This window comes from Triticum aestivum, chromosome 7B (genome assembly GCF_018294505.1).
Source record: "Triticum aestivum cultivar Chinese Spring chromosome 7B, IWGSC CS RefSeq v2.1, whole genome shotgun sequence".
In the NCBI taxonomy this organism is placed as follows: domain Eukaryota; kingdom Viridiplantae; phylum Streptophyta; class Magnoliopsida; order Poales; family Poaceae; genus Triticum; species Triticum aestivum.
The window spans coordinates 575,480,363-575,501,286 of record NC_057813.1 but is presented as its reverse complement, the minus strand read 5'-3'; the positions used below and the strand labels follow the sequence as shown (position 1 = coordinate 575,501,286).

The 20,924-nt window shown below is 44.7% G+C and overlaps 1 protein-coding gene and 2 long non-coding RNA genes across 4 annotated transcripts; 1 reads left to right on the top strand and 2 right to left on the bottom strand.

The window, feature by feature from the left end:
- Nucleotides 1–2,521: 2,521 nt before the first annotated feature.
- LOC123160031 (putative UDP-rhamnose:rhamnosyltransferase 1) lies at nt 2,522–3,958 on the bottom strand. Its single transcript, XM_044577851.1, has one exon. It carries the CDS (start codon nt 3,902–3,904, stop codon nt 2,642–2,644), a length of 1,263 nt encoding a protein of 420 aa, XP_044433786.1. The 5' UTR covers nt 3,905–3,958; the 3' UTR covers nt 2,522–2,641.
- Nucleotides 3,959–9,310: 5,352 nt separating this feature from the next.
- Nucleotides 9,311–17,898, bottom strand: LOC123156245 (uncharacterized). 2 transcript variants are annotated; one of them, XR_006477927.1, is made up of 8 exons: nt 17,431–17,898; nt 17,216–17,328; nt 16,304–16,470; nt 15,483–15,569; nt 15,308–15,388; nt 13,291–15,132; nt 12,243–12,445; nt 11,934–12,142 (listed from the first exon to the last, which is right to left on the bottom strand). It is a non-coding gene; the product is annotated as an uncharacterized lncRNA (long non-coding RNA). The 2 variants fall into 2 exon arrangements; XR_006477928.1 differs by lacking the exon at nt 11,934–12,142 and adding an exon at nt 9,311–9,630 and having other exon boundaries at nt 12,243–15,132.
- Nucleotides 9,624–11,258, top strand: LOC123156246 (uncharacterized). Its single transcript, XR_006477929.1, has 3 exons — nt 9,624–10,585; nt 10,670–10,976; nt 11,086–11,258. It is a non-coding gene; the product is annotated as an uncharacterized lncRNA (long non-coding RNA).
- Nucleotides 17,899–20,924: the final 3,026 nt, after the last annotated feature.

Genomic DNA, 20,924 nt, shown 5'->3' with positions numbered 1-20,924 from the left:
ATGCCCAGAAGCGGCATGTAAAGTCCTATGTGATGTCTTTGCGACATGCGTAGGCCTCTTGCAGACGAGGGAGGGGCTGGCCCAGCCACCGGGGGGGCAAAGTTACCTCGTCACCATGCCTGATCCACCCGTTTAAATCCTCGAAAACTCGTACGATGCCGGAAATCCTCGGGAGCTGGCACGGTGTCATAACATGGCCCCTGTAGGGTGTGGTAAAAGTTTGGGCGTGTTTCGAGTAGGGATCACCTCCGACTGCTCGTAAACTACACCATCTCCGCTGTAGTCTCTAGGTACCGAGAGGGAACGAGTCCGATTTGTGAAGGAAGTGTGGGCCATGTTGCTCCATTGGCATCGAAACTTATCGTGCTCTCAAAGAAGGCGATCGAATGACATGTGTCAGGCCCCCGCATTTTTTGGACCCGCCTAGAATATTTGAGACATTTATTCCACTGCTAGGGTTTCGGCGACGGAAATTGCAGATCTACAAGGCGGCACATGAAATCATGCCCAGAAGCGACATGTAAACTCCTATGTGATGTCTTTGCAACATGCGTAGGCCTTTTGCAGACAAGGGAGGGGCAGGCTCAGCCACCGGGGAGGGCAAAATTACCTCGGGGCCATGCCTCATCCAACCGTTTAAATCCTTGGAAAATCGTATGATGCCGGAAATCCTCGAGAGCTGGCCCAGTGTCATAACATGGCCCCTGTAGGGTGTGATAAAAGTTTGGGAGCGTTTCGAGTAGGGGTCACCTGCGACCGCTTGTAAACTACACCATCTCCGATGTAGTCTCTGGGTACAGAGAGGGAACGAGTCGGGTTTGCGAAGGAAGTGTGGGCCATGTTGCTTTGTTGGCCTCGAAACTTGTCATGCTATCAAAGGAGGCCATCGAATGACACATGTCAGGCCCCCGCATTTTTCGGACCCGCCTGGAATATTTGAGACATTTATTGCACAACTAGGGTTTCGGGGCCGGAAATTGCATATCTGCAAGGTGGCACATGAAATCATGCCCAGAAGCGGCATGTAAAGTCGTATGTGGTGTCTTTGCGACATGCGTAGGCCTCTTGCAGACGAGGGAGGGGCTGGCCCAGCCACCGGGGGGGGGCAAAATTACCTCGTCGCCATGCCTGATCCAACCGTTTAAATCCTCGAAAACTCGTACGATGCCGGAAATCCTCGGGAGCTGGCACGGTGTCATAACATGGCCCCTGTAGGGTGTGGTAAAAGTTTGGGCATGTTTCGAGTAGGGATCACCTCCGGCTACTCGTAAACTACACCGTCTCCGCTGTAGTCTCTAGGTACCGAGAGGGAACGAGTCCGATTTGTGAAGGAAATGTGGGCCATGTTGCTCCATTGGCATCGAAACTTATCGTGCTCTCAAAGGAGGCAATCGAATGACATGTGTCAGGCCCCCGCAATTTTCAGACCCTCCTAGAATATTTGAGACATTTATTCCACTGCTAGGGTTTCGACGCTGGAAATTGCAGATCTGCAAGGCGGCACATGAAATCATGCCCAGAAGCGGCATGTAAAGTCCTATGTGATGTCTTTGCGACATCCGTAGGCCTTTTGCAGACGAGGGAGGGGCGGGCCCGGCCACTAGGGAGGGGGGCAAAATTACCTTGGCTCCATGCCTTACTTCAGGTTACCGAGTGCCCGTGTTTTGGCTCTAGATGAAGAGCAAAGCACTCAGCGTAGAGTGAAGTTTCAGTAGTTGCTTTTGCATGTCATCATAATATGGTCACGCTAGGGGTCGAAAGTCATATAAATATTAAAGTGGCGTTAAATTTAGTGTTTTACAAATAAGACCCATGAAAACTACTAGGGGAGAATAATAATACTAATTAAGTAGTAAATATAAATGCAATGAAAACCATCTTAAATCAATTTTGCATAAATGTTATGGGTTGAAAAAAAATCCGCAAATATGTAAGCCTAGTGCTTTCATCGGGCTCACGGCTTATATATCCTATAAGCCGAGTGCTTAGGCGGGGCGCACGGCTTATATGTCCTGTAAGCCGAGTGCTTGCTGGGGCACACGGCTTATATGTCCTGTTAGCCGAGTGCCTGCGTCGGACACACGGCTTACATGATGCTCCGTGACGGCGCCGTCAGCCACGTCCGTTGCGGACACGTGGCACTCTGTCTTTGCCGAGCGTGTGTTGTAGGCCGGGTGCTTTTTCGAGTAGATACCGTGTGCTTCGTATAAGCCGAGAGTTTTTTTTGCAGCACTCGGCTTATAGGTGACCATAAGCCGAGTTCTTCCTGTTTGCCGGGTGTTTTGTTTCCCAGACTCGGCTTCGAGGTGCATAAGCCGGGTGCCCGAAAAATAGTGCACGGCTTATAGGCTAACACACGGGAAAACCGAATTTTCCTGTAGTGCTACTCCCTCCTCCCATAATGTCAGATGTCAAAAAACGTCTTACATTATGGAACGGAGGGAGTAATTGTTTTTATTTAATAACTAAATATTGTTACTTTATTAAATATTTTACTTTAATAACTAAATATTGACATGAATGATCAAGTGAAAATCATAGGATAACGATACGGTGATACAGCACATTTTATTTTGTTGTTATATGACCCGGTAGTACCCTTCTTGAATAGGGCCGGCTATCAGAAAAGAACGCGCCGTCACTACTCTTTGTAGAATCGTAATTGCTGAAGGAAGCCATCAATGCAGCGCTCATGGCTTGCAGTGTCGGCGACAACCTGTTGCAACTTCCTGGCATTGGCGGCAAAGGCACATCTACCTTCTTCCTCCACCATGACGGCCCGGACCGCAGACCCGACGCCTTCCCGCTCAAAAGACGATCCATCCTTTCCGTTCCTTGGCACCGGCAATCCAACCTTCCTCCCCTCCATGAGCCGAGCAATCGGTCCTTGGTCTCCGAAGAATGGCAGCATGACAAGGGGGCGTCCATACTGCATCGCCTCGATGACCGAGCTCCACCCGCAGTGCGTCAGGAACGCGCCGACGGAGTCGTGCGCCAGCACCCTGGTCTGCGGGACCATCCCCATCGCCACGAGCCCGCGGTGCTTGGTGCGGTCCTGGAAGCCCGGAGGAAGGACGGCGTCGTCGGGGACGCCGCTGGGCTTCCTCAGGGCCCAGAGGAACGACGTCCCGGCGAGCTCCAGGCCGCTGGCTAGCTCGTGCACTAGCTCCGTGCTCAGCGGCGCTTCGCTTCCCAGCGCGACGTAGAGGACGGACTTCGCCGGCTGCCGGTCGAGCCACGACACGAGCGTGTCGTCGCCTCCGTTGGACCTCAGAGGCGGCGGCAGCAGGCCGAGAGGGGCGAACGGCTTGCCGAAGATGGCGGGCAGGAGAGGCACGCCGTCGGGATCGAACTCCACGCAGCACCGTTTTGCCACCATCTTGCAGCTCTGGTGGGTTAGCAAGAAGCGCTGCGCTAGCGACGCCCCCACCTTAGGGTCAACGGCCGTCGACACGCGCGGCACGCCCCATAGGGCGCTCGACGCGGAGGAGAAAATGGGGAACATCACGGACGGCACGCCCCGGCGGGCGGCGGCGGCGGCGGCTAGGTAGTGGAAGGTGTCGACGATGAGCCAGTCCGGCTTCTTGCCGTCGTCTAGAAAGGCGCCGAATGGCCCGGCGAGGCCGTCGGCGGCCTTCTGCAGGAGCTGGGCCTTGCCGGGCGGGAGGTCGGTGGTGGCTTCGGCTCCCTCCGGGAGGCCGTCTACGTGGGGGAGCGGTAGGGCCACCAGGTGGACGTCCACGACGGGCGGGAGGCGGCTGATATTGCGCGGCGTTGAGACGAAGGAGACGCGGTGACCGCGGGCCGCCAGGCGCTCCGCAAGCTCGAGGAAGGGGACCATGTGACCGAACGCAAGCCACGGGAAGAGGACGATGTGCATCGGCGACGAGTAGGCGGCGTCCATCCTGGTCCTGGGTTAAAGTCGACCAAGGTGAGTAGTCTGCTACATCCCGTGCCATAGGCCGCACCTAATAAAGTGAGACGAGAGTCGATCCTGGTCATCGTGGAGCCGCTTGCAACCGCGCACGGCACCTACTAAAAATGGTTTTGTTGCTGATTGATTTTTGAGATAGCGAACTCTTCATGCAAGGGGTCGGGTATTTTTTTTAACATCAGTACAGACACAAGCCCTCATATACACGCGCGTACACTTACACCTATGAACGCACACACGCACACACTACTAGGAAAAGGCCTACTAATGGCGTACCAGTTTTGCCTACTAATGGCGCATCACTGATGCGCCATTACTAGCACGCCATTAGTAATTTTTACTAATGGCGCACCACTGATGCGCCATTAGTATCTGGTATACTAATGGCGCACCACTGGTGCGCCATTAGTATAGACCATAGTGCGCCATTAGTATAGGCCACTGATGCGCCATTAGTATAGGCCACGGTGCGCCATTAGTATTTTTGAATTTTGAAGGCGGGAAAATAGTAGTGGCGCACCGTCTAACCCCCACCGTGCGCCATTGCTATTTTTGAATTTTGAATTTGGATCTGGATCGTGATTTTTTTGCCCATTTTTTGCTAGTTTTTTTTGCTCGTTTTTTGGCACGATATTATTTCAAATTTTGTTTCTGTTTTTGGATCTTGTACGTTCTTTTGCTGTGTTCTTTTGCCGGAGAGGAGTTCGCCAGAGAGGAGGAGGAGGAGGTCACCGAAGAGGCGCTCGCCTACATCGCCGGAGAGGAGGAGGTCGCCAGAGAGGAGTTCACCGAAGCATCGGAGAGGAGGAAGGAGAAACCATGAGGGAATGGGAGGAGAGGAGGGAGGAGGAGCTCACCGGAGAGGAGGGAGGAGAAACCGTGAGGGGAGGGGAGGGGAGGAGAGGAGGGACGAGGAGGTTCCCGGAGAGGAGGAGGTCGCCGGAGAGGAGGAGGAGGTCGCCGGAGAGGAGGAGGAGGTTGCCGGAGAGGAGGAGGAGGTCGCCGAAGAGGAGGAGGAGGTCGCCGGAGAGGAGGAGAAGGAGTGGAGGAGAGGAGAGGAGGAGATGGAGTGGAGGAGGTGCGCCCAGCCATATATACGACATAGTAATGGCGCACCGTGGGCAGGTGCGCCATTACTAACTTTTTTTTATTTTTTTGACTTATTTTGAATTTTGAACGCGGGAAGATACTAATGGCGCACCATGGGCCGGTACGCCATTAGTAACTTTTTTTGTTTTTTTGACTTATTTTGAATTTTGAAGGCGGGAAGATACTAATGGCGCACCATGGGCAGGTGCGCCATTAGTAACTTTTTTTTTATTTTTTTGACTTATTTTAAAATTTGAAGGCGGGAAGATACTAATGGCGCACCATGGGCAGGTGCGCCATTAGTGAGTTTGAATTATTTTTTTGAATTTTTTTGCCTCTCCAGATCTTAAAAGCCCCGTATCTTTTTTCTGTTAGGTTTTTGAGGATTTTGAAAATGTTTAACGGGGTTTCCCCGGTTAAATTCGGATGTAACTTTTCGAGTAGATGATTTTTCATATAAAAAACTTTTTCATCCGTTAGTATGCAAAAGTTATGCCCATTTTTACAAATTCTCGAGAGATTTTGCAAATGAAGTCGAAATTCATATTTGCAAATTTTCCCAACAACTAGACCACATATCACATGGGAAACTTATTTTCTTTTATTTTTTTGACATTTTCATCATTTTCTTTTTTTTTAAACTGAAAAGGCGATCCGGGGGGGGTGCATTCGGTGGAAGTGGTGCCAAGTTACTAATGGCGCACCGTGGCATGGTGCGCCATTACTAGTTCAACTAGTAATGGCGCACCACTCCCACGGTGCGCCATTAGTAGTTTTGACAAAAAAAATTACTAATGGCGCACCCGCGATGTGGTGCGCCATTAGTATTTGGACACTAATGGCGTACCAACACATAGTGCGCCATTAGTATATAGTAATGGCGCACCACATGTCTGGTGCGCCATTAGTGTCAATTTCATCTATAGTCCTTTTCCTAGTAGTGACACCTTACCCCTATGAGCACCTCCGAAAGACTGAGCCGCCATAGCATCTTGAAATTTACGAAGTCACCGTAGGCACCTCGTCGTCTACAGGAACGTCTCCTCCCACTGAATGCGCATCGCCGGAAATCGTGGAATAAATGCGAGCACCAAGATTTAAACCCTGATGGGCTGGGGATACCACAGTCCCTCTAACCATCCAACAGGTTGGTTCGCAGCAGTCGGGTTTTTATTGGTATATTAATCTAAGGCCCAATAGGCTGAATAGATAAATTGAAAGGGTGTGGCTAGATTTCAGTCCATCGATACTTAGCCAAGTCTTAGTTAAGTGAAAGAAACAAAAAAATAGAAGAATAATTTACATGGATCTCCACGTAAGATCTCCCGAATATAGCATCGACCGGGACTCAGTCGACTGATTAAGCAATCTCAAAACTCAAAAGTAAAGATAACGTTGAGGAGAGAGGTCGCACACCAACATATGTTACCCTAATCTCAACTATTGCACCTTGATTCGGTGGGCGACCCTAACCAACTAAGATTTTGGTCCCCTTTCGCCAGCGCACACATATTAGATGGGGGATCAACCGGCACCTACGATCTTACTAATTCAAGTATGGTTTACTCCTTCTTCCCACATCCCTAAAACTCTAACTGATCTGGAGGACCGCTGCACGATGGGAAGATCATCTCCAAGCTCTGCCTCTGTTCTAGGGTAGTGCATGTGGTGCCCAGAGGGACGCCTCAACCCGCTGCAACTGTCTACCCTCAGCCTGCATCACGCCTGCATCAAGAAGACACGACACTTCGCATCGACTACACCTATGGCTGCTTCCATTGCTGGTAAGATCATAATGTACCTATCTATTCATTATGTTTTAGGTGATCTAATTGTTCTTAGGCTTCAGATCCAATCACGTCAATCCTAATGGATCATTCCTAACAATGGTATCTTGAACTAATTAATCCTAGATTAGACCCCTAAAGATGATCTGTTTAAGGTGTTGATCTTGGTTATGTGCTAATGACCAAAGTATTAAGTCTACCGATTCATGATTAAGGTTAAGTTGTCCTCCATTAAAGTGAATGTTTAATGTCTAGGGTTAAGAGGTTTCAGTTAAGGTCTATATTGCTACTAGATCAGTGCTAGTTAGAGATCTATGATCATTAACATGCTCTGTTAGTTTAACTATGCCACGTTTCCACGTCTAGTTTTTTGTTAGTAGTTAGCACTGATTAAATCCCATTAACCAATTAGAAGGAGTGGAATCTATGATTAAGTAAAACGCCCTTTCCCTCAATTTCGACCGTAATCCAAACCCTAGAACATCTATCCCCAATTATTTTAAAACCCTACAAAACCAAATCCCCAAATCAGAACCAAAATGCATGAAGTTTAAGAAAAGAAGAGGATTTGGGGTTCACCTTATAACCCCCGCCTTTAGAGTTCGCTCGACCGCCGTCGTGGATGCATTGTTGGGAATCGTTGCATGGAAAACAAAAACAAAATTATACGCACACGCAATGATCTATCCATGGAGATGCATAGCAACAAGGGGGAGAGTGTGTCTACGTACCCTCGTAGACCGTAAGTGAAAGCGTTTCACAACGCGGTTAATGTAGTCAAACTTCTTCGCGCTTCAACCAATCAAGTATCAAATGCACGACACCTCCGCATTATGCACACGTTCAGCTCGGTGACGTCCTTCGCCTTCTTGATCCAGCAAGACGTCGAGGTAGTAGATGAGTTTCGTCAGCACGACGGCGTGGTGACGGTGATGGTGAAGTGATCTCCGCAGGGCTTCGCCTAAGCACTATAAAAATATGACCGGGGTGTAAACGGTGGAGGGGGGCGCCGCACACGGCTAACAATTGATCTGGGGTTGTGCTAGGCGCGCCCCTCCCACATATATATATAGGTGGGAGGAGAAGGGGAGAGACCAGGGCGCGCCCTAGGGCTGGCCGTCGGCCCCCTAGGGGCCCTGCCTTGCCCTGCGCCTCCCTCCTGCCATGTTCCCCCAAGGGGGAAGGAAAGAGGGGGGAGAGGGAAGGAAGTGGCAATCCTAATCCACTCTTTCCTTTCCCTTCTCCCCTTTCCTTCTCCTCCTTAGGCCGGCACATATGGGAGGCGCACCAGCCCCTTGTGGCTGGTGTGTTTCCCCTCTTGGCCCATAAGGCCCATATCTTTTGTCGGGGGTGCCCGGAACCCCTCCCGGTGACTCTATAAGTATCCGGTACCCCCCGAAACACTTCCGGTGTCCGAATACCATCGTCATGTATATCAATCTTTACCTCTCAACCATTTTGAGACTCCTCGTCAAGTCCGTGATCTCGTCTGGGACTCGGAATAACATTCGGTCACCAAATCACATAACTCATATAATGCTATATCGTCATCGAACATTTAGCGTCACTACAAGAAATATGTCAACTTGCGACCATCACTATTTGTCGCTGAATGGTCATTGTTTTCCATTTGCGACCTTTTTGTGACCAAAAATACATGGTCAAAAGCTGACCGTCTTTAATGGAAATTAACGACCATCTTTGTGATAAGGTCGTTGAAAGCAACGACCAAAACAAAAGGTCACTGATCCTACGACCTTCTGTTTTGGTCGCTAGCTGTTTGCCCAGGCCACGTTGGATCCGACGTGGCTAGCTGACGTGGAAAAATTGCGACCAAATGAAAAGGTCGTTAATAATTATCAGCCCGGTCCAATTCGGTGTCTATATTGGTCGAGCCCATTAATTCAGCCTTTTTAATTATCATTTTTGTTGTCATTCTGGTCGGCTATATGGGCCTGACCCAATATTTCAGCCTTTTTGTTTTTGTGCTGAGGTCTTTCTGGCTCAACGGTTTAGTTTTTTTTAGATGGGTCCAGTACTCAAATGGGTCCCTATTGTTAGGTTCTAATATGTGGGAGCGACTACAATAGAAAACGGGTGTACGGTGAAAGAATAGAAAAACGAACCATGGCCATCGGATCGAAGATGATTGGTACAGATTGAGTGGGAGGGTTGTAAGTGTACATTTCTTCAAACCCCCCTACTAGTATTTACATATGGAAGGTAACTTTTGCAATAACCACCCCAAATTTCTGATATATCAAACATTCTGTCCCTCATAAATAAGACAATTTCTCAAATCTGTACCGGGTCCAGAAAATATTGCATATGTACTGTATGAAATTTGATATATATATATATATATATATATATATATATATATATATATATATATATATATTTGATTTCATTAGTAGCTTCTGCTACATTCAGAATCATGCAAGAAATCCAAGCATGTTCGTCACTAAAATGTATGAGAACATCACAAATTTTTGAGACATGAGAAAATTAATCCATCCACTTTAAACCATAACTACGCATACATTTTAAATTGCACTATCCCAGACAGAACAGAACATAACAGAGACGACACACATACATATAAAGTGTTACATAACATGAGAGGACCATTTTTGGTACATCACAGACAACACAGAGTATGCAGGACTAAAGTAAGCACCGCTGTCTGCTGAACAAGCTTGCCATCAGAATTTGCATCAAGTTTGCTCTGTTTGGTACACAACAGAAAAGCTACAGCCTTTTGCCTCCAGTACTAGTGCCTCTTGCTTATCGATCTTCTTGTGCTGGGAGAAGTCAGACCTAACAAACGAGATTCAGTTAGCACAGGTCCATGCAAGTGTCATGCGTTCGTACTTAATTTTTTTAATCATCGTTATCTAATGAAATGAATATGCATCAACAATACCATTTGATTGTTTGCTGCAGAAACCACATGGAAGGAAAATTAGAGACAAATTCATTGCAAAACGCAACCTAAATGCGTCTATGCTGGACAGAGAAAGCCACTGGACAGTTTAATCACTCACGAGCAGTCATAAGTTCGAGAAGAACAATATTACCTATAACAAGTGAACCACAAAATGGTTATTTTTCTTTTGAAAAGATGAAGATTCTTCAGTTGCGCAATTTGTTTCACATGATGATATGCTCTCACATAACTTTCATCTACCTCTGTTGATGGAGGCAAGTGACAAATGCAATGCTTATTTAGTGGGTATAACAAGCTGTGACCGGCATTGGTACCTCTTGAGAGAAGGCTTGTTTCCTTTTTGGTGTACTCGCACCATGAATGAGAAGCATTGGGGAATTTATTTCTGCAAATGAGGTAGCTCTGTTTTCGAGTCGAGCGACTAGTCGCGACTAGTCGTCGAGTCGCAAGAGCAGGAGCGCCTCGGGCTGGCGACTCGACTCCTCGCATGAGTCGAGCGACTCGAGCGACTAGTCTCGACTAGTCACGACTAGTCGCCATAAGTGAGTCGAACGACTCAGTTATTTTGGGCCCCCAACAGTTTTTTGGCCCATCAGCCCATCCCAGCACTGGAAATATATAGATCGATCCATCCCCCCTCACCCTGACCTAACCCTTTCCCTGGCGGCTGCCTTCACTCCTTCCCTGTGCTCCTCCCCTTCCTCCTTTGGTTGTTGCTGCTGCTGTGCTCCTCCACTCCTCCCCTGGTTGATGCTGCTGTTGTTGCGCTCCTCTACTCCTCCCCGGTTAATGCTGCTGCTCTTGTGCTCCTCCACTCCTCCCCTGGTAAGTACTGTTTCTGCTAGTTAGCTTAGGGCTTGATTTGGTGAGAAAAACAACTAAGTGGAGTTATCTTTCCTTCTATCATAGATTCACAGCAAGCACCATGTCCTCCCAGCCAGAGATATCCCAAGTTGTTCGATCAGCTCAAGCTGCAGAAGAAGCTGATGAGCACTATGACCCATTCAAAGATCCTAAGAGGAGGCCAACAAAGAGCAAGGATCCAGCATGGAAATATGCATTCTGGCCAGATCTTAACAAGAGATTGTTGCTGCAATGTAATTTGTGCGGCAAGCAAATTACCTCTGGACCTTGTAGGATGAAGAAACACCTTGCTGGGGGGTTTACAATTGTGAGTATGTGCACTAATTAGGATGAAGAAACACCTCTGGACCACGTAAGTATAAATTTTATGGCAGCTTGTGTCTTCTTGTTCAGCTCAGTTACTCCACTAATTGCTGGTTATTGTGGCCTTCTCTTTAATGTGGGACTTCTTGGTTTTGTAGTTCTTTGGTGGAATGCTTATGGTGGCCTTGCTTTTGACCTCCAAACTCTTGCAAAGCGAATCATTAGTCTATGTTGTTCAGCATCTGGCTGCGAGCGCAATTGGAGTGTATTTGCTCATGTAAGTAGCAGCAGCATCTGGCTGGTTTGATAGGCTAATTGCAGCAGCTTCTCACATATTTGTGTGCTTGCAGATCCACACCAAAGGGAGAAACCGTCTAGAGTACAAGAGATTGAACAAGCTATCATATGTCTCGTACAACCGGAAAATGGAAGCTAGGTTTCAGAATCTGCGTGAGCAAGGCTCTAAAGCAAAGAAATCTAGTCCACTTGTCCTAGAAGAATTTGAATGGGATAATGAATGGGTTGATATCAATGCTGAAATGGTACATGAAGATCAAGCTCAAGTCATGGACGGTGAAACACCACTACTTTGGTCTCAGGTTGATGAAGCCATGGGTGCATCAACTTCTCTAGCAGGCCGCAACTATCCTAGGAGAGCTCGTGGTGATCCTAGCGAGCCTATTGCACGACCCATAGGCCCTTATATCACCTACACTCGGAACAACGCAAGAACAAGGCTGGTTGTGCATGATGAAGAGTTGAGGGCTGAATTAGAAGCGGCAGAATATGACAAAGACATGGAGAGCAGTGATGAAGACGATGCTGAATCACCAGATGATGAAGACACTGATTTTCAGCTTCAAGACATGGAGCTTGAGGCTTGATTGCTTGAAGATTTGAAGTGTTGAACTTATTTCCTTGCATTTTAATCTGCCATTCATGTTTTGGTGTTGAAGACTTGAAGTGTTGAACTTATTTCCTTGCATTTGAATCTGGTTGCATTTACTTAATGTACCTAATGCCCTACTACCTAGTACCTACTGCTTAACTCATGTCGACTCGTCGCCATGTCGACTCGTCGACCGTGAGTCTAGACTAGTCACGACTAGTCTAGAGTCGCTCCCCCCGAGCGACCCGTCGACTCGTCGACTCGAAAACATTGTGAGGTAGCATCACTGAAATCTTGATTTTGGACACTATTGGCCGATTCCACAACTGCAAACAGATATTCAGCAAAAAAACATCAAAGAAGGGATTAACGAAAAAGTTAGGTAATGACACGATATTACTGCTTTTTTAGACTGTGCCTTCTCACCTGACAGTGTTGGTACATAGTTTGGGATTACTGGAACGGTGGGCTCTCCTAAAGGCGACGTCCCACCACTTCCTTCCATTTTCAGTTCGAGATGCAGCAACAAAACAGCGGAGGACGAACGTAGTACTAGTCGACGAGCTTTGATCTATCCATCATATGCAGAGCAGAAATTGCATTTCACTCCAAATCCAAATATCTGACTTCTTAATCACCTCAAAACATAAAAATCTCTGTAAGCTTCCAAGATACTGTTACTCACGATTAAAATATATACCTTCACAAAATGTTCATATGATTGCCATTCATATCATTTCCAAAGATCCAGAATTTTTTAATCTTATCATAGAGGATACAACATATGCTCCAAGCACTATTTTAAAGCAAGAGCACTTTCAGATATATATGTCAAAATATCATGTCCTCCTAAATAAAGTTGATATGCTACAGAATTGTGCTTGAAGTTTGCAGTAAGAGTTGAACCAAAATGATTTCTAAATAATATTATGTACTGCGAGTACTCTTTACGCCGAAGAAGTTTGAAGTACTAATAATATGTATGTCGTAGATGACATGTTGAAGCACAAGTATTCGGTACTTTCAGACTTTCACATTGTCCAAGTTAGTGTAAAATTTGGCACTTTCAGGCTGTCCAAGCACAAGTCTGAAAGTTTGAATTTTGGTACAAGCACAAGTAATTTTAGATTGTCATCTTTGCGAATGTTATCTTTCAGACTGTTGGTCTGAAAGTATGAAGTTTGGTACAAGCAGAAGTACTTCCAGACCGTCAAAGCACAAGTCTGAAAGTATGAAATTTTACTCCATAGATTACTTACAGACTGAACTCCAAGCACAAGTCTCGTTACAGAATACTTCGCACTTTCAGTCTGAACTCCAAGCACAATTCCCTTTACAGTGTAAAATTTTGTCCATAGTATTATGTTCTTGTTTGCGAGGAGTAGATGGCATGCACAGTTTGCAGTAAAAGTTGAACAACAGTGATTTCCTAAATAAATGCTACAGAATCAAGTATGAAAATTAGTGTATCAACCTTTCAGACAAGCATACATGAAGACTGGAGATTTCTTCTACGACGTTCCCAGATGGTGGAGTTAGATGCGGGGGTGCAGGCGACGTGTGGAGAATGGGCTCATTGGGGTAGGAGAAAGAATGGAATGAGAGTTTTCTATGGAGGTCGCAGCAGAGGACCTTGGAGAACTTGCCCGCACAAGGTCTCAGCTTCGGACAGAGGAGGTCCGCCGGGGCAGCCAGAACGCCGGCAACAAGACGGTCGTGGATGGATCTGGACCTCCACCGGGCGCAATCGCCCAGCTAGACACCGGATCTGGCCCGCTGCCACCGTCGCCAAGCTGGAGCTGGCGGCTACGCGTTGGGGATTGGGGTTCGCGTTGCTGTGTTCTTAGGAAGAAGAGAAGGCCCAACCACGTTACTGCAAAACGAGTAGAAGCAAGGGAGTTTTCTGCAAAGAACCAAGTACCTATGCGCTCAGATCCGTCCACTAGAATCTGGACCGTTCATCCAGGATCAGAAGGCCCAGACTTGTTTTTTCTATTTTTGCACCTGTGGACCTTTTTCTATTGTAGTCGCTCCCCTAATATGTGGGTCCATGTTTTCAATTGACCAGTAAATAAATAACCAATATTCAAATCAGAACAGATAGAAATCACACATAATACTTCAAATAATAGCCAAAATAAGTCTGTTACATCATATAACTTGGATACAATGGTAATCACAGCCACAAGCTCTACAAGTGTAGTAACTAGACTAGATACTTTCTCCTCCTCGAGTGGTCCATGACATTGCAACGCACCATGGTGCCCTTTGAAAGCTTCAAGTGGCCCGATTTGAGGAACACACCAGGCTTCAGGGTCCTCTCCATAGTGCCGGTCGGAAAAGGATTACCTGCCAAAAGCCAAATTTATATAGCAGAAGCTTGAATTTATCATTTCTATACTTCTACATTATAATTCCTAATATAGACCTGTTTGCTACATACTGTACACAGCAATAGGAGCAAGATTCTAATAAATTCATTACAGGCTTGCCAATAAAAATGACAAGTTACCTACACACCAGGGAACATAAACTTGAGAGGTTGAGATCAAGGCCTAACAACTACTTCATATGCATAAAAAACAAGGCCATATGGACCAATGCATCATAATTACCAGTTTTAAACACTAAAGGACCAGAAAGTATGTGTTCAAATTTTAAAACTCAATCATTCATCATTAAGAGTAGAAATTTAATCTTACTAAACATAAGGGCATGTACAACATGAGAGCACACTACAGCCAGAACGTACACATAAAGATCCTGGAATTTTATGCACAATATCAGCAGATTAGCTATATGAATAGAATCAAATAACCCATAACTAACAATACCAGAATGGTTGTAGATATAACTGAGCACAGAAAATAATTCAATAAGATGGTAGTGGTTTAATATCCTCGGATATGTAGGTAAAGCAACATGTTTGAGTCATTGATAGGGATGCAAAATCAAAATAGGGCAACCTGGTGCATATAGCTCCCGCTTGCGCAGGGTCCAGGGAAGGGTCCGACCACTTTGGGTCTATAGTACGCAGCCTTTCCCTACATTTCTGTAAGAGGCTGTTTCCAGGACTTGAACCCATGACCTCATGGTCACAAGGCAGCAGCTTTACCACTGCGCCAAGGCTCCCCTTCGATGCAAAATCAAAATAGAACATACAAAATCTAGAATAAAGAACCGCCACCCCTCATTAGCATCTCAGAATCAAGATAGAATGTCAAGGGACAGAAGGGGGAAATAATCATCACTTCTAGAGCAGCGTTCACATCACGGATGGCAGCAACAAGCTTCTTCATTTTCACAAACACAGATGCTGCACAAAACACAAGGATTCCACAACCCAGTCAGGTGCTGCTAGTCACATGGGTAGTAAGTAAATGTAATTCATACATGAATGCTTGCTGATAGTGGATTCAACTGACACAAGGAATGTTTCTGTACAGCAACAAGAGGAAAGAATGCATAAGCGGCAGTCGCATCATTTATACCTCTGGTACCGTACATGATTGTCGAGGTTGGATTCAGCAGTATAGCCTTGGTGAGATGCTCAACGGCCTCTTCCAGTTTCCCTGCCAAGTAGTAACACCTTCAGATTAGAAAACAAAGGAACAGAGAGCTGATGCAAGCTAGCACAGGGGTAGAAAACAATGCAAAGGGCACTACCTTCTGACATTGCTTCCATTGCGTGGCCCTTTGCTTCCTGGGAGGCGTCACGGCTCTCCTCGGTCACCTCAAGGAAGAGTGTCCCATCTACCAAGCAAGGTTGTCACAATTCAGTTCACTCCAATCAAGTGATGTGTTAAGAGCAGAGAGGGACTGCTGTATTGAACAAGTAATTGCTGGAGCAAGCTGGTAAGTGGATTATGAAGAACCAGACTAGAACAATGCAGTGAAGCTTGACAAATCATAGAAGGAAATAGAACATCCTTGATAATAATAGAGCTAGACTAGAACAGGGCAATGAAATGTGATAAATTACAGAAGAAAACAACAAAGTCCTAGGTTGTAAAGTAACAACAATCTAGAGCAAGGTATCATGATTATAGGAACAACTATCCTAGAACACTAACAAGGCAATGAGCTTGACGAATTATTGAAGATGGAAAAAGGAACGTCCTTGGTTGTAAGGTGATAATAAAAGAGCTAGACTAGAACAGGGCAGTGGAGGGTGAAAAATTATAGAAGAAAGCAGCAAAATCCTGGGCTATAAGGTAGCAGTGTAGGCATCTATGGCAAGGTAGCAAGATTGTGCCAAAAGAAGTTGGCACATTCCCTGCATCTTGTCAGTCCCTGTGATCCCACCCACCACGGGGGCAAGAATAGGAGCACTAACTAGTGTGGAGCTGGCCAACTATGCGAACGAATCATACTAGTTCATAGAAATTAGGCCACAACAGATCATTGATGGTAAATTACAGAAGAAAAAAAGAACATCTACTGTGGTGGTGAGGCATTAAATGAGGCAGGCAGAGCAGAGCAGGGACCTTGTGTGGTGTGTCATCATGGTCGGGTTGGACGACACCCTCCTTGTCGAGCTCGAGGTCGGACTCGAGTATGTCCTTGTCGAGCTCGTTGGGCTCAGGGGTGGGGTCGCACATGTCCTGGTCATCCTACTCATCATCGTCATCGTCGCTGCTGTCCATGAGGTCGCCTGCGCTTCCAAATCCAACACAGTAAAATTAACCAAAAAACACATGGTCCTACATACTATAAAATTAACCAAAAATGAACTAATACACGGATAGTTCAGGACAATGGATACAAGCGGGCGAATCATCATAACTGACTAGAAACAAAACATTGTTTAGTCGCTTGGCGCTAAAGCGATAGATGTTAAACACTAACTTTCAGCAATAGTAACAACCAACAGGTACTAACCAACGGGTAAAAAGAGTGATAGTAACGACCAGCAGGCACTAACGAACAGCTAGCCTCAAGGTGTTCTAGAATCATATCATTGTAGTGTAACGGATCATTATATCACTCACAGATATAAAGGTTTATAAACTAGGCGATCCAGTATCGACCAAGATTGAACAATACTTCTCACCACCATATATTTAACTATTATGCATGTTGATCACTGAATCCCTCCACAGTAACACAACATTCCATATTGAAACTCATAATCCATGAGTATCAATAGGATTCACTCTCTTGTGTGCAGGTTTGCATGTCAACAATAACCAATATTCATAACACCCACGTCTATTCCACATCACAACGCAATACCACACACCGACATTTGTACTTAGTTGTAAGTGTCAAAACTCCAAGATTTTATGGGGTTGCTTTTAGTGGATAAGTTAATTTGAGACTGACACATCCAGCTAATGTAAGCGTGGGTAAGCAGAAAAACTGAAAGGGGGGGGGGGGTAGCCGCGTGGGTTTAGTACCTTGGGAGATGGAGCACCAGCAGGTGGAGTCGATGGTGATGCAGGACATGAGGTGCACTGACGCCACCGCAGTGTGCAGGGGAAGCAGTGTCTCCAGCCCAGCCACTGCCGACCTACAGGAAACCTCGATGTCACACACACACACAAACACACACACACAGACACACACACACACATCCACGCCCATCGATTCACTTATCTACTAGACAACATACCTGTGGGAGGATTCAAGCGGCTTGTGCAAGGGAGGAAGATGGCGGGGAGGGGGTCACGGTGGTGTGTTGGGCGCCGCCGAAGGACACCGGAATCGGGCGGGATGTTGCGGCGGGAGGATCCACTTCTCTATAGGGACGACGATGCCGGGAGCGGAGGGGGGGCGTGTGAGCTCTTCGGGCAAGGCGACGACTGGTGGGGTGCTACAGGAATCTGGTGACGAAGCCGGCGATGCGGGCTTTGGGGGAGCGGGCGACGGCGACGGCGGGCACCATGGAGAGCAGCTTGGCGGCCTTCTTGGGGCCGGCAGCACATTGTCCAGCGTGTTGAGGGATTTGGAGGAGGGCTTTGGCGATGCGGCGTGTGGATGGGAGGCAGCGGGGAGGGGGAGAGGTCGGTTGGATCTAGATCGGGGAGAGAAGAGGAGGCTAAGGTAGGATCTGGATCAGGGAGGGGTTGCAGTGGGTTGGATGGATGGGTGGATGGCTGTATGGATGGACAAATCTCCGCCATGTCATCGATCCATGTCATAGCTGATTCCACCAATCAGAATTAAGGTTGTGTAATATTTTTTCTTTTGTTTTTCTTATACTTTTTATCCTCTTATTCAGGGCAAACATTCAACATATTATCCACCTATAGTTTGTTAAAATGAATCAATATTGTGCACGTGTGTGTATCTTGGGATTACAAACAATGTTGATTTGGGGGATTTCATTTTCATTGCATAAAGAATCATTTTCTATTTGTTGAGTGCCCAAAATGAGTTTTTTGTGAAGAACCTATCATGTATTTGTTTCAAAATTGTACCGCATAATTTTTAGAAAATATTATACCATATTTTATGTATAATTCACCAATTAGTTGTGTCTCAAAAACAGTCGATCCACCTCTCATGAAAAAGATAAATTTCCGCCAATTCAGTAGAAAGCAGGTCAATTTGAACTACAGGTACTTGATAGTTTGCTCATGATTTTTTCCAAAAATCATTTTTAGGTACAGAAATAGATAATGTTAGAGAAGCGCCAAATTTTTTCCAAGATTGAACCACTAGCTAGGAATGGTAATGCCCGTCATTTTGACTACATCTTGAAACGGGCATGAATTTTTTTTAAAAAAAATCAACCTTCGCATTATGTCATTATATTTGACCAAGTTACAAGGAAAAATAATAAACTTGTAATACGACAATTATTTTAAAAAAATGTTCTCAGAAAAGAGCTATCATGTGTGAAGATTCATGGCTTTAAAGCCAAATGATCAATCTTATGGCCACATTCATGGCATAGTTTGTCCAAATGATCTCATATTGTGCACAAGGGTGCATCTTGGAATGCCAAACAATGTTGCCTAAGGGAGTTTTCATTTTCTTTGGATGAAATATCAATTTTCTATTTTTCAAGTGCCCAAAATGAGTTTTTTGTGAAGGACCTATCATATATTTGTTGCAAAATTGGATACAATCAATTTTCTAAAATACTAGGCCATATTAGCACACAATTGACCAAATGGTTGAGTGTCAAAAGTTTTGATCCACCTCTAGTGAAAAAGAAAAACTTCCGCCGATTTAGTAGGAAACGGGTCAAATTTGAACTGCAGCTGCCTCATAGTTTGCTCTTAATTGTTTCAAAAATCAATCCTAGGTACATAAGTATCTATTTTATTATAGAAACACTAGATAGGAACGGTAATGCCCGCAGTTTTGACCGCATTTTGAAAGAGGCATGAAAAATTCAAAAAAATCAAAAAATTGGGAAACCTTCGCATTGTGTCATTATATGTAACCAAGTTACCAGGAAAAATAATAAACTTGTAATACGGCAATTATTTTTAAAAAAGTGTTATCAGAAATGAGCTATCATGTGTGAAGATTCATGGCTTTCAAGCCAAATGATCAATCTTATGGCCACATTCATGGCACAGTTTGTTCAAATGACCTAATATTGTCCACAAGGGTGCATCTTGGAATGCCAAACGATGTTGCCGAAGGGAGTTTTCGTTTTCTTTGGCCGAAAAATCAATTTTCCATTTTTGAGTGCCCAAAATGAGTTTTTCGAAGGACTTACCATATATTTGTTGCAAAATTGGAGCAAATTAATTTTTATAAAATACTAGGCCATATTTAATCCACAATTGACCAAATGGTTGGGTGTCAAAAGCTTTGATCCACCTCTAGTGAAAAAGACAAAATTCCGCTAATTTAGTAGGAAATGTGTCAAATTTGAACTGCAGCTGCCTCATAGTTTGCTCTTTATTGTTGCCAATAATCATTTATAGGTACATAAGTATCTATTTAATTAGAGAAACATCAAAAGTTTTCCAAGATTGAACCACTAGCTAGGAACGGTAATGCCTGCAGTTTTGACCGCATTTTGAAATGGGCACGAAAAATTCAAAAAAATCAATAAATTGGGAAACCTTCGCATTGTGTGATTGTATGTCACCAAGTTACCAGGAATAATAATAAAATTGTAATACGGCAATTATTTAAAAAAAGTGTTCTCAGAAATGAGCTATCATGTGTGAAGATTCACGGCTTTCAAGCCAAATGATCAATCTTATGGCCACATTCATGGCATAGTTTGTCCAAATGATCTCATATTGTGCATAAGGGTACATCTTGGAATTCCAAACAGTGTTGCCTAAGGGAGTTTTCATTTCCTTTGGACGAAAAATCGATTTTCCATTTTTTGAGTGCCCAAAATGAGTTTTTTGTGAAAGACCTGCCATATATTTGTTGCAAAATTGGACCAAATCAGTTTTATAAAATACTAGGCCATATTTAATTCACAATTGAAAAAATGGTTGGGTATCAAAAGCTTTGATCCACCTCTGGTGGAAATGACAAATTTTCGCCGATTTAGTAGGAAATGGGTCAAATTTGAAGTGCAACTGCCTCATAGTTTGCTCTTTATTTTTTCCAAAATTCATTTCTGCGTACATAAGTATCTCTTTAATTAGAGAAACATCAAAAGTTTTCCAAGATTGAACAACTAGCTAGGAAAGGTCATGCCTGCCGTTTTGACAATATTTTGAAACGGGCATGAATTTTTTAAAAAAATCAAAAAATTGGGAAACCTTCACATTGTGTCTTGAAAGCCATGTGTTTTGGTGAACAACCTACCAAATCTTTGTTTCGAATTGGACCACACCAATTGAAAAATATTAGAAAATATTTCATGTATAAATAGCCAACTCGTTCATGTTAAACATTTTTTAAATTCATGGACATTTTTGGGGTTTGATGAATATTTTTGCAATGCATAAACTTTTTTTGAATCCCTAAGCATTTTATTAATTGATATTTTTTGTAATTAACCAATATTTTTCAATTTTCTCAACATTTTCTAAAATGTTGTGAATAATTTTTGAAAACAATTTTTTAAATTTATATAACATTTGTTGAATACACAATCATTTTCTTTTCATATATCATTTGTTGAAAAAACAAAATATCAAGAAAGACCAATATAAATTAAGAAAACAGGGCACCGTA

Excerpts from the sequence above, each read along its gene's own strand:
- LOC123160031 (XM_044577851.1), bottom strand. The coding sequence starts at position 3,904 with ATGGACGCCGCCTACTCGTCGCCGATGCACATCGTCCTCTTCCCGTGG.